Source organism: Diabrotica virgifera, chromosome 7, assembly GCF_917563875.1.
Source record: "Diabrotica virgifera virgifera chromosome 7, PGI_DIABVI_V3a".
Lineage (NCBI taxonomy): Eukaryota > Metazoa > Arthropoda > Insecta > Coleoptera > Chrysomelidae > Diabrotica > Diabrotica virgifera.
Genome location: NC_065449.1, coordinates 73,890,615 through 73,918,223, shown reverse-complemented (window position 1 = coordinate 73,918,223; position 27,609 = coordinate 73,890,615). Strand labels below are relative to the sequence as shown.

The 27,609-nt window shown below is 33.6% G+C and overlaps 1 protein-coding gene across 1 annotated transcript; it reads left to right on the top strand.

The window, feature by feature from the left end:
* The first annotated feature begins 1,128 nt into the window (after window positions 1–1,128).
* On the top strand, window positions 1,129–27,609 carry LOC114335000 (uncharacterized). Its single transcript, XM_028285146.2, has 3 exons — window positions 1,129–1,280; window positions 20,342–20,571; window positions 27,420–27,609. Coding segments are annotated over exons 1-3 (357 nt in total). The 5' UTR covers window positions 1,129–1,278; the 3' UTR covers window positions 27,545–27,609.

Sequence of the window (27,609 nt, the reverse complement as noted above, 5' to 3'; positions counted from 1 at the left end):
TTGCTATAAATCGCGTAAGTTCGCAAAAAGTACTTCACGCACAGTTTCATACAATATTTTATCTACGATAAACAAATAAAAAAGGCTGTAATTATTCGTCACTGGAATTCATTTCTATTCTGCAATTTTTAGAATTTTGACATTTAAAAATTCTAACTACTTTCAAACCACAAAACTGTCAAAACTTTTGTTGTAATTCATTGCTCATATTGTCATCACCATGACAACGCGAAAGTTAAGGATTGTCACCATGACAACGCGAAGGTTAAAACAGTGCGAAAAAGTAAATCCCATTTAAAATACATTGTTACTTCACGCACATTTTAAATCCTTCACGCACTGCTATCTATAATGACAGTTTTCACAAACTAAAAACTTATACATAATATGACATAGAGTTATAAATGTTATTTTTTACTTGTGTTTTTGAGCCCTGAAAATTGTCATCTTTCGTTCTTTTTTCAGTTTTAAATTGTTTATAACTCGAAAACGATCAACTTTAGAGAAAACTTAGAAAAGACCTTTTTTGTTTAGAATGATCCAAAAAATCTGATCTAATATGTGCTCGGGTGGATTTTTTTTTTAAATTCATAAAGAAGTGTCATTTTTTAATTAATAAGTAATTACAGTTAGAACAAGATTAGAACGCGCAACCCTTGTTTTTTGTAATTGTTAACGTGCTAAATTACATATCCAATAATTTTTATCCATTATACAGGTCGTTACAAATCGACCTTATATCGGATCCTCTACTATAATAGCTTCTCAGGAATAACTCCAGTAGTAGAGAGAATAATAAGTATCGTCTGGGTACTTTTCACTCTCCATTGTCTCCTTATTTTGTATTTTCAGATCTCTGTGCTTGGCGATCTTAACTACTGTCAAACCTGTCTTTACAGTAGTTATGTCGAGTAAAGATCTAACTTGATTGGCCTATTTTATTTTTCTTAAATATGTATAGGGGACAACAAAAATAATACCCATAAAAGTTGTTAAAAACTAAAGGTATAATTTACAAGATGGATGTTGACTTATTAACATTACATAATATTACTTTCATTGCTTCGTAAATTTCTTTTAACAAAAATTACGAACAGGGAAAGTAAAATTTCGTGAAGTTAATTGCTGTGGACTGTTTACTATGCAGTTGTATCATTGTGAAACCTGTTAAGATTCTTCGTTGGCAAACGGTACTTCCTTGATAATATATTCTATACGATACGGCTCGGTATTACCATCAGTTGTGTCGCTACAAGAACAGTGTCATCGCTCTTTAAAATGTAAGTGGAGATTTTAATACTTTTGTTTTGTAACATATAGACAAATAATTCTTGTTTTTATTTACGGTTAGTAAAAACATTACAGATTTTTTACAATATTGCCTTGGTTTATATTTAAATATTACATTGTATCCACTATGCATCGATTATCCATTCACTCGCTATAAACTATTGCAAAAGCTCAAAATTTTAAAGAACCTCTTGGATTAATATGAAATTTGGCACAGGCATAGCTAATATGCCAAAGAAAAAAGTGATATTGTGCGGATGTGCGCTTTTGCTCTGGGGTTGAGATTTACCCCTTCCCGGGGGTGAAACAATATACGTTCAAAATAAGTCTACGGAATTGGAGAAACAGACTAATTGTAATGGTAGGGGAGCAAAGTATGCTAAATGTGCAGTCACTCGAGCGCTTTGGGGACTTATTGGGTTGTGATTATTAGTAAAATTTTCCATTTTAGTGGGGACTTTCCAATTTTTAATTTAATTTTCCATTTCCAACAATGGATATTTCCGATTATATCTAGCGCCTTCTATCCATAATTCGAAAATAAAGTTTCGAATAAAAGTTGCTTATTTTTAAGCAAGTAATCCAAATCTGCAATAAAAAATGGGGGCTTTCATTTAAGAGTTTAAATGTCGTGTTTGGTACCATTCCACAGATTTTTCGAAAATATTGAATAAGTGTATTTTGCACTTTTTCGATCTGATGTTTATTTTGCGAAATATCGGAAGATTTCTATTTAAAATTTTAAATTTACCACCCTCTCCGTAGGGAGTCATGTTTGATATATTGAACACGTAGTTTTTAAAAAAGTAGTTTTTAGTTTTTCGATCTACCCATTTCCGTACGCCCCACTCAAATCGTCAGATTTTTTAAATATACACACTTTTGCATGTACTTAACTTATCTGATCTTAATCTGACAATTTCGAGTATTTTTAAGGATAGATTTTTTTTTCGGTCCCCGCTGAACGAACTCCCCTGTGTTAACCTTCGGATGACCAAGCGGGGGAAATTGTGACCCCAGCGTATGTTTTTCTTTAATAAATTCAAAAGTGTTTTTAATTTTTAACTCAATATTTTTATATTTGACTTTAATATAATTCTAGATATCCTCATATTTTGAAATAAAAGAAATTCCCTATATTTTACGAATAAAAAATATATTCTGAAGTTGATGTTTAGTAAAATACCGTCTATTATGTGTAATTTCAAGTAGTTTTACGCTAATGAGGTCGACTTTGCAAAGTAACAAGACACTTACTCAACATACACACTACACCTGACACTAATACTCATGTTGTGACTGGCTGAATGACAAAAAGTCCATGCCATAAAAAAAATAAAAAATAAAAAAAAAACAAAACTTCATTTTTTTTGTTAATTGTCATTTTTGACATTTTTGACCTGGGGTCATTTTCCCCCCTTGGTCATCCGTGTTTCAAAAAAAGGTTGGTCATCGGAAGGTTAAGAGCCAATATATAGTAGAGGTACATCTGCAGGGTACCACGTTTCTCCCCATATGATCTGACGCGCTCGGGTAACTGCAAAAATCCCCGCTTGGGCTCCCTTACTATAAGCAACTTTTGTTCCATAGAGTTTTTTCACTCATTACAAGTAGTGAGGTTTTTTTTACAATACTATTCGAGTTATATGCGAGTGAATAATTTTTCACTCAAAAATTTCACGCATTTTTCAACACAAAACCATGTTTTAAACCGTTTTTCGCAAATAACTCAATAAGTAAGTATTTTATTCAAAAAATATTTTTATCAAAAATATATCAAAAATATATATACCCAGTAGAAGCAGAGTTGTAGCTAATGAAAATCGGTCCTTATTCATCAAATTTCAAATAGAAAATTTCAACGTGAAATAACTAAAAAATCAAGAACTTTTCGGGAAAAATTCTTTACAACCCTGTACTAACACTCTTTGATAAGTGTTTAAAAACGCTTTGTTATTGTTCTTTTTTAGTTTCTAACATTAACAGACAGTAGGTTACGCTCAAAATAATGTAGGTACCTACCTTTTAAAAAAAATCGTGACAATAACCCCCTAATTAGCATCTTGAATGAAATTAATTGTTACCGCTTCACAAGTTACTTTATTTATGTATTATTTATATGATCTATATGTCTCATCGTTTCAAACTGCTTATTTTTGAAAAGGCTGTATTTAAAAGAACTTGAGTCAGTCATTAATCACGAGTGTATGCAAATTTTAAACAGCCATATCTTCACTAATTTTTGTCTTAGAGTAAAACAAAAAACATTAGAAAAGGAAAACCCACATTTTTTCATTATTATGAGATTTGTATAACTAACAATTTTTAAGTCATTCTAAAAAAAAAGAATTTTTTTCAAAATAAAAAACAAATTTTATTTTAAAACAAAATTGTTTCAAAATACGCCAGTCAATGGGAGCAAGAAGAGGTTATTACCTCCGAATTCTATCCTACTACATGGATTTTAATGAAATTTTGGGAGTAGCCTCTACTTATCTTCTAATTCGAAGTCTACCATATGCCGATGTGTGCTTTTATCTTGGGGGTGGTTCCCACCCCTTCTCGGTGGTGGAAAATTTTTCGGATAAAATATTCACGGGAGCGGCTATAGAACTTAATTCTAAGCAAAAACTGTTCTATATTTTTTTGTGAAATCTCAATACTTTTTCAGTTTTTCGTGGTTGAAAATTTGCCATTTTCATTAAAAAATGACACCTTTTCGAACGGTTTTTTGCGAATATCTTAAAAACTATGCATCTCACTAAAAAAAATATATAAAACATTTTTGTAGCTTATAAGAAAACAAAGAGATTAATTTCATTATAAGTCTTCTAGTTATAATACAAAAAGAGATATGGTAGGTGAGAAGAGTTTGTTTTTTTGGTGCAAGCTCAAATCGGTGTATTCAACTTGAAGTAACAGAGAAACCGTCGATTGTAGATGTATAAGGCTACCAATACCTTTTGTAGTCCTTAAAAAGACCTTTAAAATTAATAATGCTAAATGTCGACTACATTCAAACTAAGCGAGATATGCTGCAAAAAATTGATGACTAATGTATTTTAAGACAAAATGAGAAGTATATTTAACCCCACTGCCACCAGAATTTAAATGCATCGTTTTTCTTCTACTATACATTTTATTATAGTGTTATTTCTATATTTAAAATGTTGGATGGGTTTAAAATTAACGGCTTTTGAAAAAAAGATAAGATCAAATTATAGAGCGCATTTTTAAATTTTATTAAAAAACTTCTTTTTCTCCCTGTAACTTGAAAACGATAAGAGATACAGTAATGAAAAATACAAACAAACTTTTTATTTAAAAAAACCCTACATTTTTGTTTTGTGTTTTTTTTCGTATCTCTTATCATTTTCGAGTTACATCGAGAAAGAAGAAGATTTTTAAGAAAATTTAAAAATGCGCTCTACAATTTGATCTTATTTTTTTTCAAAAACCATTCATTTTAAACCCGTCCAACTTTTTGAACATAGAAATAACACTATAATAAAGAGTATTGTAGAAGGAAAACGATGTATTTAAATTCTGATGAATTAGGGGTTAAAATATATTTCCCATTTTTGCTTAAAATACATTAGTTATCAATTTTTTCAGCATATCTCGCGTAGGTTAAATGTAATCAACATTTAATATTGATCATACTAAAGTTCATTTCAAGCACTCTAAAAGGTATTGGTAGTATTATACACCTTAAATCGACCGTTTCTCTATTATTTCAAGTAGAATACACCGATTTGAGCATGCACCAAAAAAACAAACTCTTCTCACCTACCATATCTCTTTTTGTATTATATCTAGACGATTTATGAAGGAACGAGTCTCTTTGTTTTTTTACAAACTACAAAAATATTTTTGATAGTTTTTTTGTTAGATGCATAGTTTTAAGGTATTCGCAGAAAACTGTCAGAAAAGGTGTCATTTTTCAATGAAAATGGCCAATTTTCAACCACGAAAACTCAAAAAGTACCTATGTCTTCAAAAAAAAATTATAGAACAGTTTTTGCTTAGAATTAGGTTCACTAGCCACTTCCGTGGTTATTTTAACCAAAAAATTTTCCACCCCCGAGAAGGGGTTGGAACCACCCCCCAAGATAAAAGCGCACATCGACATGGGTTAGACTTTGTTTCCTGATCTATTCCCTACACACTCTGAAAATATCAAGTAAATCGATGTAGTAGGATGGAATTCGGAGCCAAATATCCTCATTGACTGCCCTAAAAGTGAGTAGGTACTTTCAACCGATGAAAATCATATAACCAATACATATAAGTAAAGTAGTAAGCTGTAAAGTCACAACCATTGATTCCATTTGGGATGCTAATTAAGGGGTGATTTTTACGATTTTTGTTACCAAAAAAAGGGACCAACTCTGTTTTAAGCGTAACTTAGGTACCTAGTTTTCATACTAGAACCTTTAAAAAAAAACAGAAATAAAAATTTTTTAAACGCTCTAAAAAAGTTGTGATGAGTTTTTCCCAGAAAGTGGTTATTTTTGGGTTATTTCAAGTGGAAATATTCGATTTGGAATTTGACGAATAAGAACCAATTTTCATTAGCTACAACTCTGCTTCTACTGGGTCTACATACTTCACATTTTACAACACTTTCTTCACTTTTTTATAAGCTATATTTTTGCTAGGCTTTTTTTTTTCGATAAAGTACTGACTTTTTGAATTATTTTCAAAAAACCGCCTAAAAACGTGTTTTTTTTTGTTGAAAAATGAATATTCACTCGCAAATAACTCGAAAAGTATTGAGTTAGTGAAAAAACTCTATAAAACAAAAGTTGCTTAGAATTAGTCCGTTTATCGAATTCCGGTTTATTTTCAACGTATATTTTTTCACCCTCAAGGCACATGGGCACACTATAATATTTTTCTTTGACATGTTAACTATGCGTAGGTATGCAAAATTTTATGTCTACTACAACTCCTTAAATGATATTTAATTAGAATTGGTAAATAAATAAGCGAACATAACCGGTACAAATATAATATCGCCGGTCCAGAATAAGAATGACGTAACTGGAAAAAGCCAAATTCCTCAGGACAGCAAAAAAACGGTTACTAAATATTTAAGATAGGTATTAAATGAGGATTAATCGTCCAGGAGCATCAGTATTAGGGTGGTTCGAAAAAAACTTTTTTTCTTATTTCAGATAGCTATTGTGCGCAAAAGTTGCCATTTGTATAGACTTGAAAAAAGCACTAATTATTATTTTTTTATTAATTTGTCTTCCGGTCGCGCAATGCCATCGAAGTTAGCAAAAATTGTGAAAAACCTTAATTTTTTATATTTTTTTTTAAACAGGCCAGATGGTTTTAATTGCGTTCCTATACCATGAATTAACTACTAAAAGTATGTAAAATCAATATAAATGTACTTATTATACATTTGTTTCATATCTTCCGGTCGCGCAACATAATACAAATTGAGTAAAATTAGTAGCTTTTGCAAAATTTCAAAGTTTGACTGTTGAGTACAATTTAATCATACGACTTTTAGAGATGCTATAGTTTAATTCAATTACAATAATATATTTAAAATCCAAGCATATAAGATACATTTTGATATTCAAGTGGAATTCGGTCGCGCAGCTTCGCCAAAAACAGCAGACTACTGAGAGGCGAGGCGATAGTGACGAATGCCAGCGAAGCTCGCGCAGTCACAAATAGAGATACATGTGGGAAGACCTCTACAATGGAGTATTTGTCTTCTCCATTACAACGAACTGCTATTCCGCCACCTTTTTCAATACTTAGATGGAAATTCAAGAGGCACTATAGGATATCCGGACCGATTGGAAAGGCCCTACCTGATTGTGAAAGACTACCAGTTGTTGTTGATTTTAATCGTTGGCATCGCTGAGCGATGCAATAATGTGGTTCTAATATAGCCCTCTCTAGAACTGTGTCCACACACTTTACTTGAAGCTTCGTTCCTAGCTTAACGCATCTTTCAACTGCCTGTGTATGGCATGGCAAAATATCTATACTCATAACAAGCTTGAAGTCATTCCTCACATACTGTTTTACCTCTTCAGTAGTCATTGTTCTTAGCAGTAGAGGGGAGTCAGTGTACTGGTGTGCCATTTGATAATTTCGTAATACTATTTAGATTCAAAGTTTAAGTTTGGTGGTTTAAAGATTCTGATAGTCACTTTCAGATATTGCTTGATTTTCCTTCATGATACGCCTAAAGCCCAGCTCTCGGACATGGTTTCTTTCATCAGTTACCATAGCCAAAAGTAAATTTTCGGGATGGGCAAAGTAAGCATTCCGTTGTAAAACGAGATCAACAACTTGAAGCAGCTCTTCTGGTAAGTACCTTGAAGATTCAATGATTTTGTAATTATGTCTAGGCCCATCTGCGAATTTGTGGTTTATTTTTGTGGAAAACCACATAGGCATATTATAACATTTGAGAATGAATGTGACAATCTCTCTCAGATTTTCAGAAGGGTGGGACACACTGATGTAGAAACGCAAAACTCGGTTCAGTAGTAAGCCATCTTGAATGTGACGTTGGGCTAGGATCACGTACCCACTACAAAGTCTTCTGAACAATGTGCCGACTTGATGACTTCTGATATCTCAAGCAGGTACAATTATTGGTGCTTACTAAGAACACGCTTGTCAACTTTTGGAATTTCACAATCAAAGGATTAAAATCAATAAGTGGTAGTCTTTCACAATCAGGTAGGGCCTTTCCAATTGGTCCGGAATATCCTATTGGGCCTGTTGTATTTTCATCTAAGTGTTGGAAAAAGTCGTGGAATGGCAGTTCGTTGTAATGGAGAAGACAAGTACTCCATTGTAGAGGTATTCCCACATGTATCTTTACTTGTGGCTGCGCGCGCTTCGCTGGCATTCGTCACTTTCGCCTCGCCTCTCGGTAGTCTGCTGTTTTTGACGAAGCTGCGCTACCGAATAACAATTGAATATCAAAAATTAATCTTATATGCTTGGATTTTAAATATATTATTAAAATTGAATTAAACTATACCATCTCTAAAAGTAGTATGATTAAATTGTACCAAACAGTCAAACTTCGAAATTTTGCAAAAACTACTAATTTTACTCATTTTGTATTATGCTGCGCGACCGGAAGATATGAAACAAATGTATACTAAGTGCATTTATATTGATTTTTTTTATACTTTTAGTAGTTAATTCATGGTATAGGAACGCAATTAAAACCATCTGGCCTGTTAAAAAGATATATGAAAAATTAAGGTTTTTCACAATTTTTGCTAACTTCGATGGTATTGCGCGACCGGAAGACAAATTAATAAAAAAACAATATTTAGTGCTTTTTTCAAGTCTATACCAATGGCAACTTTTGCGCACTATAGCGATCTGAAATAAGAAAAAAGTTTTTTTCGAACCACCCAAATCAGTATGGCGTTTTTTCTTACCATGATGGCTTGTATTTTTGTCCCTATTGGTTCGAATTTCATTATCTTAATTTAATCTATTGTAATCTGTCTGTAAGTCTGTTGGATAGGGAGAGAAATGAAAACATAAGAAGATCATGCAATATAGAAGACATAAATGGATGGGTGACAAAACGGAAACAGAAGTGAAACGAACACATTATACACACCACGCAAAATCTGGGGATACTTTTATAAATAGACGCGTATTTTGTTTATCTGTAATCAACTTAAAAGAAGTAATACACAATTTGTAGTTTAAGTTGTTGTTTAATATGTCAAAAACCGTAAATTCCAAAAAAAAACAGAAAATTGGAGCAAAAAGAAATATATTGCAAATCACCCATGTTTCACATACCACCATAAAATGTCAAAAATAATAAATATAAACTTAAAACAAAGTATGGCCACCACGTTGGTTTATCACAGCTCTACATCTACTGTTCATGCTACAAATCACATTGTGAATGTCTGCTTGAGGTAGTTGTGTCCACTGTTTTCTCAGAAGCTCTTTTAATTGAAACTCATTGTAGATATTGCCCACATGTGTAGTTATTTTTCGTTGGAGCATGCCCCATACATGCTCAATGGGATTCAAGTCCGGTGATTGTGCTGGCCACGGCAATACATCAATACCCTCGTTATCCAACCAGTTTGTTACAATATGCGCAATATGTGGTCGAGCGTTATCATGCATAAAGAAAAAATTTTCTCCAACAGCAGCAGCAAACGGGCACACAACAGGTTCAAGAATAGTGTCCAAATATTGCTGACTTCTGAGAAAGCCACGTGGGAAAATGAGGTCAGTTCTTCCGTCAATCATGATTCCGCCCCATACCATTAATGTACCACCTTTGTATGCATAGACTTCTTGAAGATGTCGTAATCGTTCTCCATTTCCGGGTCGTCTCCAAACTTTTGTCCGACGAGAATCTGGATGAAATCCATATCTAGACTCGTCACTAAACAAAACTGTGGCCCAGTCATTGTCAGTCCAATTCTGAAACTCTTAACACCAGGTTAATCTTGCAGCGCGATTGCCTGTAGATAGAGGTGGACATCTCAGTGGTCGCCGACTACGAAGATTGGCTTCATGGAGACGATTCCTCACAGTACTACGGCTAATTGTTACATTATGTGCAAGCTGTAATTCATTAACCAGCTCGGGTGATGTGGTTGTTGGCTGCCTTCTGGCATTTAAAATTAAATATCGGTCTTGAGCGACGGTTGTAGAGCGACCGCGTCCTGGATGTTGCTCAGCTGAACTCCTAGTGTCTCTAAACCGACGCCACAAACGACTTAGGCTACGGCTCCACGGGCTGGAAATTGACGCTAGCAGTAGCCGCAAAACAAACTTAAGGTTCCGCAGAACGGAATAGGAATAGCCGAACTGTACCGACTACAGGACTTGTGCGTAGTCGGTTCAGTTCGGCTATTCCCATTCCGTTCCGCGGAACCTTAAGTTCATTTTGCGGCTACTGCTAGCGTCAATTTCCAGCCCGTGGAGCCGTAGCCTTACGACGCTTTGGGAGACACCCAGCTGGTCAGCAACTTGAGTTTGTCGCATACCAGCTTGAAGGACCCACGGCTCTATTCATCTCGTCAACGTTAAATGTTGTAGTTGCATGGTAAAAAGACAATATCTTTAACTCACCTATTAAGCAAGAATGGTATAAAGTGACTAAAATTAAAAATAAACAAAACATAAAAATGTCGATTTTTTTGTTTTAAAAAACATTCTAAAACACGTATTGCTATCAGTTTTACAATTTTTATTTCGATAAGAAGTGAGTGTCTGTATCAACAGTTATAGTACAAGCAAATTTATATGGTCATGAAATTTCTGTTATTGGTATTGTCAAATTATTAAAATATCCTTAGACTTTTGCGTTGTGTGTAGTATGGTATAACTAGACCCAAACCCAGACATCCAAAGTGAAAGTTATCCTCCAACACCAAATTGTTCTATATGGTCCACATAATGTTCAGAAAAAAGTCACACCATTTTGAGCGTTGGGTTTGGTGGGGAGAGGGGAAAGAAATCGGTAAATTCGTAGTTTTTTTAGGTTTTTCGTCAATATTTCTACAATTATGCGGTTTAGCATGAACAACCTTATATACAAAAATGTTCTACATTAAATTTGAAATAAAAAAGAGCCTATGCATAATCCTTCTAAAATGAACGGTTCCAAAGTTACGTAGGTAGAATAATATAATTGGTCCAAAAAAAGGCCTAACCCAGACATCCAAAGTAAAAGGTTTCCTTCAACACCAAATTGTTTTATATGGTCTACATTTTGTTCAATAAAAAGTTACACCATTTTGAGCGTCCGGTTGAGGGGGGGGGAGATGGGGGAAAAGTCGGTAAATTAGTAGTTTTTTGTTTTTCGTCAATATTTCTAAAACTATACTTTAGCGTAAACAATGTTCTATACAAAAATGTTCTACATGAAATTTAAAACAAAAAAGTTTCCATACATAATTGTCATAAAATCAACAGTTCCAGAGTTACGGAGGGTGAAAAGTGGAGGTTTTCGATACTTTTTACATTCTTTGGGCAATTTACAGAAATTTTCTTTAACGGGATTGGGTTTTGTAAATAAAATTTGCTATTTTAGTGGCCAATGGTATTTTAGTGATAAGCCCTTGAAGAGACGTCAACCTCACCACCCAAAATCATCATCAATTGCCCAAATAATATAAAAAGTGTCGAAAACCTCCACTTTTCACCATCCGTAACTCTGGAACCGTTGATTTTATAACAATTATGTATGGGATCTTTTTTGTTTCAAATTTTATGTAGAACATTTTTATATAGAACACTGTTTACGCTTAAGCATAGTTTTAGAAATATTGACGAAAAACTTAAAAAAACTACTAATTTACCGAATTCTCCCCCATGTCCCCCCAAACCGGACGCTCAAGATGGTGTAACTTTTTACTAAACAATATGTGGACCATATAGAACAATTTGGTGTTGGAGGAAAACTTTTACTTTGGATGTCTGGGTTAGGCCTTTTTTGGACCAATTATACTATACCACCTCCGTAACTTTGGAACCGTTCATTTTAGAAGGATTATGCATAGGACCTTTTTTATTTCAAATTTAATGTAGAACATTTTTGTATAGAAGGTTGTTCATGCTAAACCGCATAGTTTCAGAAATATTAACGAAAAACCTAAAAAACTACGAACTTACCGATTTCTCCCCCCTCTCCCCCCCAAACCCGACGCTCAAAATGGTGTGACTTTTTTCTGAACATTATGTGGACCATATAGAACAATTTGGTGTTGGAGGATAACTTTTACTTTGGATGTCTGGGTTATGCCATTATTTGGATCAATTTTATCATACTATTAGTAGAATGGCAGAGGATAGGATAGTACGAATAGCACGAGATAAGTCACCAAATGGACGAAAAAATATTGGCAGACCAAGAAAAAGATGGTGCGATAACTTAAACAATTTAGGAGACTACTATTGAAGAAGAAACAGGCTTTAAAGCCTACATACAAGAAGGAAGAAGAAGAAGAAGAAGAAGAAATATAGTTTAATTTAAAAAATATATTGAGTATTAATAATGGGTGTTGCCGTCTCTGACCCTTGTGATTTCTTAGAGCCGGTTTGGCAATCCGTTTATGATATTTTGGATATTAGATTGGCGAATATATTGCCAATCCTCTACCGCAGCCCTCTTGAGCTCTCCGAAGGATATAGGGGCTGACCTACGGCACTGGATGCTATCATACAATTTCGAAAGATAGGTTCGTGCACCCGCAAGCCAAGTTAAGGCCGACATTGATGTACTACAATTTGAGATGACCGCTTCATTGTCAGCAACGTGTTTAGAAATCACTTTTGCACCACTCCTATAGCTCGTACGCGTTTTCTCTGAGGTGAGAAATGTTGGACATCTTGGATTTTAAAACACCCTATGTAACGCACAGCCGGCACAGTTGAATGTGGTTGAATTTTTATGTTTGTGCATCACAGTGTTGCCATGCTGTTTTCTATATATTTCTTTCATAATTTCAATCAATGTTAGATGTACCTACAAGAATAATAGAATAATAACATTTACTTCTCCGTCATTATACTAGATATAATGACAAATGAGGTGTCAAATTAAAGCTTATAATCCAAGGATTGTACTAAAGGTGAGAAATTAGACCTAGGTTGTCTGTCTGTCTGTCTGTCTGACCGCGAATATAACTCCTCCGTCACTATACCAGGTAGAATGACAAATGAGGTGTCAACTGAAAGTTTATAATCCAAGGATAGTAGTAAAGGTGAGAAATTAGACCTAGGTTGTCTGTCCGTCTGTCTGTCTGTCCGCGAATATAACTCCTCCGTCACTATACCAGGTCGGACGGACAGGCGGACAGACAGGCGGACAAACAGCCTATGTCAAACTTCTAATCTTTAGTACCATCCTTGGATTATAAGTTTTCATTTGACACCTCATTTGTCATTCTACCTGGTACAGTGACGAAGGAATCATATACGCGGTCGGAAAGACAGCCTAGGTTAAATTTCTCACCTTTAGTACCATCCTTGGATAAGCTTTCATTTGACACCTAATTTGCCATTCTACCTGGTATAATGACGGAGGAGTTGAGTTTGCAAACAGACAGAAAAGACGGACGGACACATTTTTTCAAAATTGGTGAAAACAACAACATAATAAACTTTACTTAATTGGTGTTTCAAAACTACTTACGTTTAACACATTAGGTACACAATATTACAAGGTTTCTAGCAAGTTAAACGTCACAATGATTTAAAATAATCAAGTAGAAACCTATAAAAATTGTAACGTGATAGTATGAAAAAATAGAGGATACGGCAACGGTGTTACTTGTGACGGTCGGGCTGGGTCGGATTCAATGCCAATATCTACACAGACATATTAGGGCGATGCCACATTATGCGTTTTGACCGGATGCGTTTCCACCGCATCCAGTCAAAACGCATAGTGTGACAGGTCGGTCCGGTTGCGTTGGAAACGGATGCGTTTTGAGACATCGGTACGCGCTTACAACTGAACGAGACTAAACGCATAGTGTGACAGGTCGGTCCGGTAGCGTTGGAAACGGATGCGTCTCCACCGCATCCGATCAAAACGCATAATGTGGCATCGGCCTTAGGGTGCTTTAATATCCAAGATGTCCGAAATGTTATTGTGAGTGAACGTACTATTAGAAGAGGACCGGCAGAAAGAAATTTTAGAACTTTTCGTCCAGTTCGCGGCTCCCACAACACCGTAGAGATTTTGTGCAAGAAAATGCTGATTGAACTGTTGTGGAATATAAGAACATAATATTCTTAGATAAAAGCAGAATATCCCTAAGAGAACAAGATGGACGTCAGCGTGTCTACAGCCGTCAAAGTGAAAGGTTTGCTTTACGCACTATAACTGAAACAGTGGCTTACCGAGGAGGGTCAATAATGATTGGGGGAGGTATCTCTTACGAGGCTCGTACTGATCTTGTACGAAGCTTGTGTTTGATAGAGGCATTTTGAATGTTGAAGGATACTTGAGAAGAAATTCTCCAAGACCATGTCATGTCTTTAGCATCGTTTATCGGTGAAAACTTTAGATTAATGCATAAAAATGCACCTTACCAAGATTCAGGAGATCGGGGTTTATGAGGTCGGAATTCAAGTTTTACCATAGCCGGCACGCAGTCCTGATCTTAATCCAATTGGGCACATTTGGGACAACCTCAAAAACTGGGTAAGAGCAAAAGTACTGGCCCCTACATCCTTCGGAGGGCTGACGACGGCTGCAGTTGAAGACTGGAATAATATCCCCGAGTTGGATATCCAGGATAGCTTGCACGAATTAACAAAGCGGCTTCAAGGAATCCTAAGAGCCAGAGGCCGTAGCATCCACTATTAATACTCATATTTATGTAAGACGACTGTAATTTTAAAAATTATATTTGTTCGAATTTTCTTCGAAAGTTTTTAAACATTGGATTTTTGCATCCCTTGAAACGAGTTTTTTTTTGATAATTTCATTTTTGTCTTTTTCTCAAAGATAGTTTTGACTGTACTCATAAAATGTGGTTTAAGATTGGCAATTTCTACAAATTGAAATAAATACAACTTGGTCGGTTAATTCTGCCGGCGAGTGTATATTTATGTATCTCTTTATCTCTAAAGAATAACTTCAAAGGAAAATAGATTTTGAGATTCAGGAAATCATAGAAATAATATATCAGCAGAAAAAACCAAATGCATGACAACATCTAAACACCCACTAGAAAATAATAAAGCAGAAAGCAAGTTTTATATATCTGGGAATCTGGGAATAGATATAACCAGTTACAGAGATGTTGAAGAGGAGGTACGACAACAAAGCTTAAAAGCTAGTAAATATGTCTCTTAATGGCACAATCTGGAAGAACAAACACCTAAGACAAGACACAAAAGCAAGAATCTACAAAGCAACAGTTAGACCTATATTGACATACACGGCGGAGACAAGACCTGACACATCTAAAACGAGACGACTATTAGTAGGACAGTCAATGAGGATATTTGGCTCCGAATTCCATCCTACTACATCGATTTACTTGATATTTTCACAGTAAGTAGGGAATAGTTCATGAAACAAAGTCTAGTTTATGCCGACGTGCGCTTTTATCTTGGGAATGGTTCGCACCCCTTCTCTGAAGTGAAAAATGTTTTGGTTAAAATAGCCACGGAAAAGGCTAGAGAACCTAATAATAAGCAAAATCTGTTCCATAATTATTTTTTGAAAACTCAATACTTTTTGAGTTATTCGTGGTTGAAAATTGGCCATTTTCATTGAAAAATGACACCTTTTCGGATGGATTTTTGTGAATACCTTAAAAACTATGCATCTAACAAAAAAACTATAAAAAATATTTCTGTAGGTTGTAAACGAATCAAATTCGTTCAAAGAGATTCGTTCCTTCATAAGTCTTCTATTTACAATAGAAAGAGGGATAAGGTAGGTAAGAAGAGTTTGTTTTTTGCTGCATGCTCAAATCGGTGTATTCAACTTGAAATAACAGAGAAACGGTCGATTTTAGGTGTATAGTGATACATACTTTTGTAGTGTTTGAAAAGACCTTTAAAATGAGCAATACTAAATCTCAATTACATTCAAACTGTGCGAGATATTAATTCTGCAAAAAATTAATGACTACTCTATTTTAAGAAGAAATGAGAAGTATATTTAACCAGTCATCCATCAGAATTTAAATACATCGTTTTCCTTCTACAATACTTTTTATTATAGTGTTATTTATATGTTCAAAAAGTTAGACTGGTTTAAAATGAATGGTTTTGAAAAAAATACGATCAAATTATAGAGCGCATTTTTAAATTTTCTTAAAAACAATCTTCCTTTTTCTCCATAAAACTCGAAAATGATAAGAGATACAAAAAAATGCCATATAAAATGTAGGGTTTTTTCAAATAAAAATTTCGTTTTTATTTTTCATTACTGTATCTTTTATCATTTTCAAGTTACATGGAGAAAAATGAAGAATTTTTTAAAATTTAAAAATGCTCTCTATAATTTGATCTCTTTTTTAAAAAACCATTCATTTTAAACCCGTCCAACTTTCTGAACATAGAAATAACACTATAGTAAAAGGTATCGTGAAAGGAAAACGATGCATTTACATTTTGGTGGATGGGGGTTAAAATTACTTCTCATTTTTTCTTAAAACACATTAGTTATCAATTTTGTTTGCAGCATATCTCGCTTAGTTTTAATGTAATTGACCGTTAATATAGATCATTTTAAAGGTCCGTTCAAGCACTACAAAAGGTAATGGAAGAATTATAGACCTAAAATCGACCGTTTCTCTGTTATTTCAAGTTGAATACACCAATTTGAGAATGTACAAAAAGAAACTATTTTCACCTACCATATCTCTTTTTGTATTATAACTAGAAGAGTTATGGTGGCAAGTGTCTCTTTGTTTTTTTTTATAACTTACAAAAATGTTGAATACAGTTTTTTTCTACGAGCGTGTGAAAATGTCTACTTTCGCGCACGCATTTTAGTTTAGAAAGTTTTACTTTTCCGCACGCGTGTTAATTTAGATATATGTTAATATGGCCTTAAAGTAATTATAATACATGCAATAAACTAATATTTAAATATTATTTACTAATTTATTTCAAATATATCTTATTGTGTTCATGTTTTAATGAAAATAACGCGAGAATTCGATGAAATAAAATAATTTTGACATAATATTCTAAAGTCGAATCAGTAGACAATAACAGTGGTTTTGAATCGTCGTCATGGAAACCAAGATCGTCGTCATGCTAACAAATTATGCTGGAATTTTGGTTTTGACAACATTGCCAAAGAATTAATGTGTGTATGTATTTTCAGTAGTAATTGCACAAGAGCTCTAAAATTATTGAATTTTTCCCGAGTGTCACTTTGGCAGTTTTAATTTCACGAGCCGAAGGCGAGTGAAATTATGTCAAAGTGTCACGAGGGCAAAAATGCTATATTAATTTTAGAGTTCGAGTGCAATTTGTTGCGATTATTTCATGAATAAAACTGTTCAAAACCAAAATTTTATTGTAATTTATATATGTAAGTACCAATTAGTGAAATTAAACACACAGTTGTTATAAATATGTATTTGACGGTTGAAAGTCATCACTTTTATAATTTTTAAAACATTTGTCATTAATGTCACTGAATGCATTTTTTCGTAGCAACGAAGGGCATCTGACGTAATATGCTTAACGACGGGAGATTATCAAAAATTATCACTAGTAATACCACTAGAGGTCAAATTATTTCCGGAAATTTTTTTGAGATCATGAATATTTTGAAAATTTCCGGAGTCGCAGACGAGGGAAATTTTCTAAAAATATTCATGATCTCAAAAAAATTTCCGGAAATAATTGTCTGTCCGCCTGTCCGTCCGACCTGGTATAGTGACGGAGGAGTTATATTCGCGGACAGACAGACAGACGGACAGACAACCTAGGTCTAATTTCTCACCTTTACTACTATCCTTGGATTATAAACTTTCAGTTGACACCTCATTTGTCATTCTACCTGGTATAGTGACGGAGGAGTTATATTCGCGGTCAGACAGACAGACAGACAGACAACCTAGGTCTAATTTCTCACCTTTAGTACAATCCTTGGATTATAAGCTTTAATTTGACAGGTATGAATAATTACAGGTGTGGAATTTTCACTAGTAATACCACTAGAGGTCAAATTATTTCCGGAAATTTTTTTGAGATCATGAATATTTTGAAAATTTTCTAAAAATATTCTTGATCAAAAAAAAATTTCCGGATATTAATTTGACTTCGCGTGATATTCGGTAAGAAAATTCCACACCAAATTTGCATTTGAAAATCCAAAGCTGCATGAACAGATTAATAGCGCGCCATAGCTTTGTCAGCAATTATTTAGGCTTTCAAATTCGTAATTTGTACTCATTGTAGTTGCATGGGAATACCATTTCAAGATAGAAAATAGTATATTCTTCAATTTTACATAAGTTTTGAGTAACTACAAGTGATAGAAAATTATTTTTTGGCGTATTTGTCTAAACTACGCAAAATTGAAAGTACTGAGTGGGAAAAAGGTAAATAAATTAGTGTCTAAATATTATATATATTTTATTAGACATAGAAACTTAATTGAAAACATTCAAAGTTCTGCATTTTCGCCATTAAGAAGAGAGGAGGTGTCCGAAGAATATAGAAAACATCTTAGCTTTGTAACTAAAATGAATTAAAACTAAATTATGTAAACAAATAAAAAACAGTCTGTCAAAAATGTTCTGTTATTGTAAACGTCAAAAAATTTCCACTATAATTCGCTGTTGGGTACCCCACGAGCAAAAAATTTCCGATAAAATACCTCCGTTGCCATGGTGATCTGTCAAAATAACGTATTTTGATTGGTTCAAAATTACAGGTGTGGAATTTTCACTAGTAATACCACTAGAGGTCAAATTATTTCCGGAAATTTTTTTGAGATCATGAATATTTTGAAAATTTCCCGAGTCGCAGACGAGGGAAATTTTCTAAAAATATTCATGATCAAAAAAAAATTTCCGGATATTAATTTGACTTCGCGTGGTATTCGGTAAGAAAATTCCACACCAAATTTGCATTTGAAAATCCAAAGCTGCATGAACAGATTAATAGCGCGCCATAGCTTTGTCAGCAATTATTTAGGCTTTCAAATTCGTAATTTCTACTCATTGTAGTTGCATGGGAATACCATTTCAAGATAGAAAATAGTATATTCTTCAATTTTACATAAGTTTTGAGTAACTACAAGTGATAGAAATTGAATCAAAACTAAATTATGTAAACAAATAAAAACCAGTCTGTCAAAAATGTTCTGTTATTGTAAACGTCAAAAAATTTCCACTATAATTCGCTGTTGGGTACCCCACGAGCAAAAAATTTCCGATAAAATACCTCCGTTGCCATGGTGATCTGTCAAAATAACGTATTTTGATTGGTTCAAAATTACAGGTGTGGAATTTTCACCTTAATTTGCATGTCTGTAGCTTTCTATTGGTCAGAATCTCCTGTGAATGAAATAATCATATTAATTAAATTAATTGATTAAAATTTGGTAATTTTTTAAAGACTCGTAGAAAAAATATTGTTCCTAACGCTTGCAGAAAGTCTCTTTTCCGCACTCGACTGCTTGCCGAACTCCCGCTTCGCGTCGTTCGGCAAACTGCAGTCGCGTGCGGAAACGTATGACTTTCTGCACTTGTTAGGAAAATAACTATTTCAGTTAGATGCATAGTTTTTAAGGTATTCGCAAAAAACCGTTCGAAAAGGTATTATGTTTTAATGAAAATGGCCAATTTTGAACCACGAACTCAAAAAGTATTGAATTAAAAAAAAAATTTAGAACAGTTTTCGCTTAGAATTGGGTTCTCTAGCGAATTCCGTGATAATTTTAGCCAAAAAATTTTCCACCCCTCAGAAGGGGTGGGAACCACCCCCAAGATAAAAGCGCACATCGGCATAGGGTAGACTTTGAATTAGGAGATAAGTAGAGGCTAGGCCCAAAATTTCATTAAAATCCATGCAGTAGGATAGAATTTGGAGGCAATATCCTCTTCTTGCTCCCATTGACTGGCGTATAGAAACAACAGAGATAAAAATACTCCGAAGAATATCAGGGAAAAGTGCAATGTAGAAGACATAAATGGATGGGTGACAAAACGGAAACAGGAGTGGAATGAACAAATTAGTAGAATGGCAGAGGATAGGATAGTACGAATAGCACGAGATAAGTCACCAAATGGACAAAGAAGTATTGGCAGACCAAGAAAAAGATGATGCGATAACTTAAAAAATTTAGGAGGCTAATATTGAAGAAGAAACAGGCTTTAAAGCCTACATACAAAAAGGAAGAAGAACAAAAAGGAAATCATTAATTATTTTGATCTGACTGTGCACTACTACTGTGCAGGTTGTTACGTCCCGTATCTTTTATTCCATTTTAATTGTGTACTACTAATTCCATTAATCTCACAAAATATAAAGTCTTTTTAATTAGCATATTATTTCATATATATTATTTTTGTAGGAATATGTTATATTGCTTTTTTTGCATTATGCTACTTCCAATTCTAACAATTTATGGTGACGAAATCTCAGAGTGCAAATGTAAAGACGGATTTTCTGCAGTCAAAGACGAGCATGGGAATGTATATTGCCAAGGAGTCGTACTAAAGTCCATACTGCCCTGCAACATTGTATTTAAACCGGACTGTGTCTGCAGTGTTGAAGCTACCAGTGTAGTTCAAGATTCGTCAGGTAAAATATCTTAATACTAATTAAAAATTTTTCTATAATCATAAATAATTTTACTAACTACGTACAACTAATATTTCATTACCTGTATGAGACCTTCAATATGTATATTACGAGTATTAATTTTAACTTAATTTACTGAGGAGTGAACACAATAGTTCGACGGGGGGCCATTTCGCCTAAACTGTTTACAGCTGTCCTTGAATAGTCAATTAAATCATTATACTGCGATCATAGAAGCATTAATATTGATGGCGAAGGATTGACTCATCTTATATTCGCAGATGGCATCGTTCTGACCACGGATAACATCGACGTGGCAAAGCATATCATGCTTGAAGAAATGGCACAAGTTGTATCAGCAGTAGGTCTCTAGGCAAAAATTTAATAATGACAAATTTAGTGCTTGCACAAAACATCAGAATAGACAGACGACGCCGACATAACAGAAACACATGTGTTTAAATACCTTGGACATGAGATACAAATTGGAAAGTGAAACCAAACACACGAGATACAACGCAGAATAGGTTTGGTCTGGGCTGCGTTCGGTAAGCTACGGGAAATAAGTAAAAATATTGCCCATATTAGACCAGGAAGGGTCTGTTTTTAGGTGGATGTGAGAGGTGGCAATCGGATTTTTGCAGATAAAGTTAGGAGACAACTTCAATAATTATAATTGATTTATTATCATTCTCAAATAGGCCCGGAACATTAATAAAAAAATTTAAATATTTAAAAATTTCGAAAAATATGTTTTTTTTTCTATTTTCTTTGCTTATAACTTTAAAACGATTCATTTTGGAACAAAGTGGTATAGGAAGTGGAATAAAACAAAGATAATTAAATTTTCTATCAGATACGATTGGTTAAAAATGTCATAATTTAACACCCTTGCTGCAAAATAGCAATCAATATACTAGTCCTGTCGCCAGGGGGGGTACAACGGCCTCCTGTATTCAGATGGACTTACCCAAGTTTTTTTTATGTATTTTGACCTGTAGAACACGAATTTTTTGGGTAACAGTTGATCCGGATGTCGATAAGATTGTTATAAACCAAGAAGTTGAGGAATCACATAACAGCGATTTCTCGCAAAACAAAACATTTTTTTGTATTTTTTGGTCCATTTTAACCGAAAAATGTTCCTACAAATTTTTTCGTAGGATGCATAGTTTTCGAGATATACGCGGTTGAACTTTCAAAAAATCGAAAAATTGGAATTTTTGAACCCGAAAAACTTTTGATTGAAAAATAAAATAGCAATTCTGCTTACCGCATTTGAAAGTTCAAGTCAAATTATATCGGTTTTAATTATTTGTATTGCCAAAAATGTATTATTTTATTGTTAAAACAAAGCTATAAACACCTAGTGCTTGAGTGATGTTTCAATGATTTCTCATTAAAATCGAACGAGTACGTAGAGGAGGTAAAAGTGCAAGCGGGGCTATTTCTAAGTAGCATGCATTAAAACGCATGTATTAGGCACGGGAAACAGTATGTGTTTATAGCTTTTTTTAACAATCAAAAAATAAATTTTTAGCAATGCAAATATTCAAAACAGATATAATTTGACTTAAACTTTTAAAGGCGGTAAGCAGACTTGCTATTTTATTTTTTATTCCAACGTTATTCGGGTTCAAAAATTGCAATTTTTACATTTTTTGAAAGTTCAACCGCGTTTATCTCGAAAACTATGCATCCTACGAAAAAACTTGTAGGAACATTTTTTGGTTAGAATGACCCAAAAAATGCAAAAAAATGTTTTGTTTTGCGAGAAATCGCTGTTATGTAATTCCTCAACTTCTTTGTTTATAACAATCTTATCGACATCCGGATCAACTGTTACCCAAAAAATTCGTGTTCTACGGGTCAAAATACATAAAAAAAACTTGGGTAAGTCCATCTGAATTAAGAAGGCCGTTGTACCCCCCCTGGCGACAGGACTATACAATAAGGAGGCAAAACAAACCTGTATTTATTCAATGTTTTTCCATCACTTAGGTTACACTTGGAACCTTCCTAATTCGCTTAGAAAATTTTTGTAGTGTGCTAAAACCGTCCACCAAATTTCAATGAATTTGACTTATAGTCTAAGAGCTAGTGAACCCTCCGACTAACGGTCGTCCTGTAAGGCTAGAAATTTGTCTAGTGATAATTCATAGCACACCAAGGCTAAAAACCATGACCTGGCAGGCCTCAGCGGTGCACGTGTATCTACCAGGTGAATCGAAAAGTGCAAATTTAGGGGGTAAAACAAACTTTCTCCTGTAAGGTTTAAATTTAAGTATCTGTTTAAGTAAGTCATTTAGAAGAAATGTGTACAATGACAGGCGATTCTGAAGAGCATAAGACCTTGCCAGGCGAGAGGAAAGATTAGGGGTTTTTCCTAAAATTATTCTTTTTGCATCGCACAATTTTTTTTTAGGTTTTTTGAATCATTCCAAACAGAAAAGATCCTTAGTGATTTTTCTCTTAAGTTAATAGTTTTTGTTATATATAATAATAAGCGATTGAAAATTTTGAAAATTGCGAAATCGGCCATTTTTAACCCTAAATCGGACATTTATCTAAAAGTTTCAATATTGGCAAGGTAGGTAGATATTCCTTAAACATTGATTGATGAAATCCCGAAGAGTTTTTTGCAATAAAATATCGAAAACCCCTTTGTTTTTTTAATTGCTAATCAAGAGGGCACTACAATGAAGTATAAGTGAGGACGTTTGAGTTTGCATAAATTCATTATCTCGAGACTGGGCAAATTCCAAGAGAAATCCTCAGAGACGTCGATTTTCATTTTTGAATTAGGACTTTCTGGTATATATATATAATAATAGTGACGTCATCCATCTGGGCGTGATGACGTAATCGATGCTTTTTTTAAATAAGAGTAGGGGTTGTGTGATAGCTCATTTGAAAGGTTATTTAATTCTCTATTCAGTAATATAAACATTAACATAATTATTTATACAGGGTGTACAAAAAAAATTTTCTTATATTTGTCTTTAATCAAAGTTAATTTAATAAAAAAAATTTTATGTACACCCTCTATAAATAATTATGTTGATGTTTATATTAGTGATTAGACAATTGAATAACCTTTCAAATGAGCTATCACACAACCCCTACTCTCATTTAAAAGAATCATCGATTACGTCATCACGCTCAGATGGATGACGTCACTAGTATTATATATATGCCAAAAAGTCCTAATTTAAAAATAAAAATCGACGTGTCTAAGGATTGCTCTTGAAATTAGCTCATTCTCGAAATAATGAATTTATGCCAACTCAAACGTCCTCACTTATACTACAGTGTCGCGTCCGCTTGATTAGCAATTAAAAAACAAAGGGGTTTCCGATATTGTATTGCAAAAAACTCTTTGGGATTGCATCAATCAATGTTTAAAGAATATCTAGCTACCTTGGCAACTTTAAAATTTTTAGATAAATGTCCGATTTAGGGTTAAAAATGGTCGATTTCGCAATTTTCAAAATTTTCAATCGCTTATATAACAAAAACTATTAACTTAAGAGAAAAATCACCAAAGGCCTTTTCTGTTTGGCATGATTCAAAAAACTTAAAAAAAAATTGTTCAATGCAAAAAAATAAATTTAGGAAAACCCCTAATCTTTCCCCTCGCCTGGCAAGGTTTTATGCTCTTCAGAATCGCCTGTCATTATACACATTTCTTTTAAATGACTTACTCAAACACATACTTAAATGTAAACCTTACAGGAAAAAGTTTATTTTACCCCCTAAATTTGCACTTTTCGATTCACCTGGTAGATACATGTGCACCGCTGAGGCCTGCCAGGTCATGGTTTTTAGCCTTGGTGTGCTATGAATTATCACTAGAAAAATTTCTAGCCTTACAGGACGACCGTTAGTCGAAGGGTTCACTAGCTCTTAGACTATTACTAGATTTTGCATAATAATTTTGCAATCTAAACTTTTTTAAAAAATTAAAATTTTTTAAAATCTTGCACAATAAAAACTAGAACATACAAAGATATTTGTCAATTTTTTTACGTATAAAGAACACTCCACCTATCTAATGCAGTTTACAGAATTGAACTCAGATTATTTAAGCAGCCTCAGCAATGTTTTAAAGTTGTAAACAATTTTTTGACTTATAAACAAATTAGTGCTGTGTTCAGGACGGGGTGCTACGGGCTCCTTTATTTAGATGTGTGTGTGTTCACAAAGAGGGGATGGCATAGCCTTTATTTAGATGGACTTTCCAAATTATACCGGTTTTAATTATTTGCATTGCTTAAAATTAATTATTTTATTATTAAACAAAGCTATTTGTTTATAAGCCAAAAAATTGTTTATAATTTTAAAACATTGCTGAGGCCCCTTAAATAATCCGATTTTAATTCTGTATTAGATGCGTAGAGCATCTCTTTATATGTAAAAAATTAGCCAACATCTAAATGGTCTACTTTTTGTTCAGAAAGGTTATAAAAAATTTGAACTTTTTAAAAACATTTATATTGCAAATTTATTATGCAAAATCTATTAGGACGATTTTAATGAAATTTGGTAGACCATTTAAGTAAGTTATAAGAATTTTCTAAGCGAATTACTAAGGTTATAAGTTCCACCAAAGTGGTTAAGAAACATTGAATAACAACAGGCGTATTTTGCCCACTTATTTTGTATTTATTACTATATTGCAGAAAAGGTATTATCTTAAGACATTTTTGACCAGTCGTATATCATACAGAATTCAATTATCTTTATTTTATTTCTCTACGACATTATTCCAAAACGAACCATTTTAAAGTTATAAGCAAAGAAAGCAGAAAAAAATCGATGTTTTTCGAAATTTTCAAATCCTTTAATTTTTTTATTAATGTTCCAGGCATATTTGAGAAGGAGCATAAGTCAATTATTATTACTGAAGGTGTCACCTAACTTTATCTTCGAAAATCCGAATGCCACCTCTCACATCCAAAAATACACGTTTGTTTACAAATCAGTCCTGGTCTATATTATGTCTGAAGAGAAAACTCTATGAAAAGTGCATATTGGCGGTGATAACGTAGAGAGCGGAGACCCTAACATTAACGAACAGATCAGCAGAAAATCTACGAGTGACCCAGAGGGCCATAGAGAGAGCCATGCTAGGAATCATAAGTAGAGACAGAATACCAAATAATACCATCAGTCAAAAAACAAAAATCAAAGATATAGTAGATCATGTAGCAAAACAAAATTGAAATGGGCAAGTCATATGGCTTAAATACCGACCAACAGGTGCACTAGAAGATTATTGGAATTAATCTATTTTATGTGTGTTTTTATTTCGGAACAAAACTGGAACGTACATTCGCGATTAGACAGGAATACGCAATGCTGAATAGACTCTATGACTGAATGTAAATTCCTGTTTTCTGATTAATTGTGGGATGCATGTTTGGATTTCACTATTTTTTTAGTGCAAAACGTGAGTGATTTTCACCATGTATTACGTTTATCTTGTACAATATTGCAGCAGGTGATCGTAGCTACCAAATAGTCAAATTGATGAAACCTTCTAAAGTTGTACTGGTCCATTGTAACATTCTGTCTCGTCGTTCTGTTCCTGTTGTGGCCATATACAGGGTGTTTGGTAACAAATGGGTCATAGCTTAAAGTTACATTGTTGAGCATAAAAAAATTTAAGGTCGATTTAAGCTAACTTACCTTAGTATGAAAGTTGATAATAACTGAAATACAGGGTGTCAAAGTTAAACTTTTATTTTATTCATTCTTGAATATTTCCTGACAGGCATGGGATAACAACATGAAATTTGGTACGCGGGGCTTTTTTGGGACAAAAAATTTAAATTCGCCACCAAAAATGATGTATTACCTAGAGGGCGCCACATACGTCTTTCAGCGCTCATTGAATACTTTCAATTTTTTTATCCCTCACCTCTACTTATTTTTGAATCAAAACTTTTATTGTCTTAACGTTTTTACTTAAAAAAGATATACCACGTTCATCTCGCTAAACTTAACTGTTTTCGAAATAAACGCTATGCAACATAATTTTTTGCATATCATTTCAAAAAGAAAAAAGCAGAGAGCATAATTCAGTCAGTTCTTATACACAAAACTTTTATAAAAGCTCATTTAAAAGGTTTTTTAATGAACTTTAAAAGATCTCTCCAAAGTTTTTCCAAAAAATTTCACCATAATCGAATTATTTGAGATTGAATGTTCTCCATTCGATGTTTTCGAAAATAACCATCCTTTAAAGAGCAATAACTCAGTCGTTATAGGATTTACGTAGGTCTTTCTGACGCGAATCTCTTTGTTTTTTATTAGCTATAATTTTGCTCTTAACGATTTTTTCTATAAAATTTAAATTATTCATGAAAACGGGCATAAAACGTGAGTTTTTCAATGAAAAAGTAACTATATCTGATATACATACCACTACAGTTTGTGGAGTACATTTTCCTAGTACATACAGTCGGAAAAATGAAAGAATACCCATGAGCGAACATATAAAACACGCTGTATTTTTCTATCACCGTGTCACAAAGAAAATTGCCCAGCGCAATTACATGTAATAATAATTATTACATGTACTGGGCTGGCCAATTTTTTATGTGACACGATGACAGGAAAATATAGCGTGTCTTATTGTTCGTTCATAGGTATTCTTTCATTTTTCCTACTGTATACCTAGTGGAGTACATATACCCAAGCTTCTCTTCCATTTTTCAAAATTAATCTTGCAAAATTTTTTAAAATTTATTATTTTTATAATGACACTATCTCATTTAAATGGTTTTAAATATTAATACATACTTAAATGCCGTTATAGTAATTAAAATTAATTAATTTTTAAGGTACTTGGTGTGGTCGATTTATTGACGGAAAAGAAGACAGAAGGTGGGAATGTGAAAATAAAGCAGAATGGGAAACTTTTTACCAGGAACATCCAGAGGAAAAACCAAAGCAAAATAAAAACTAGGCTATGCTTGCTTTGAAATTTGTTATGATATTTTTTACATATTTATTAAATAGTGTTAAATTTTT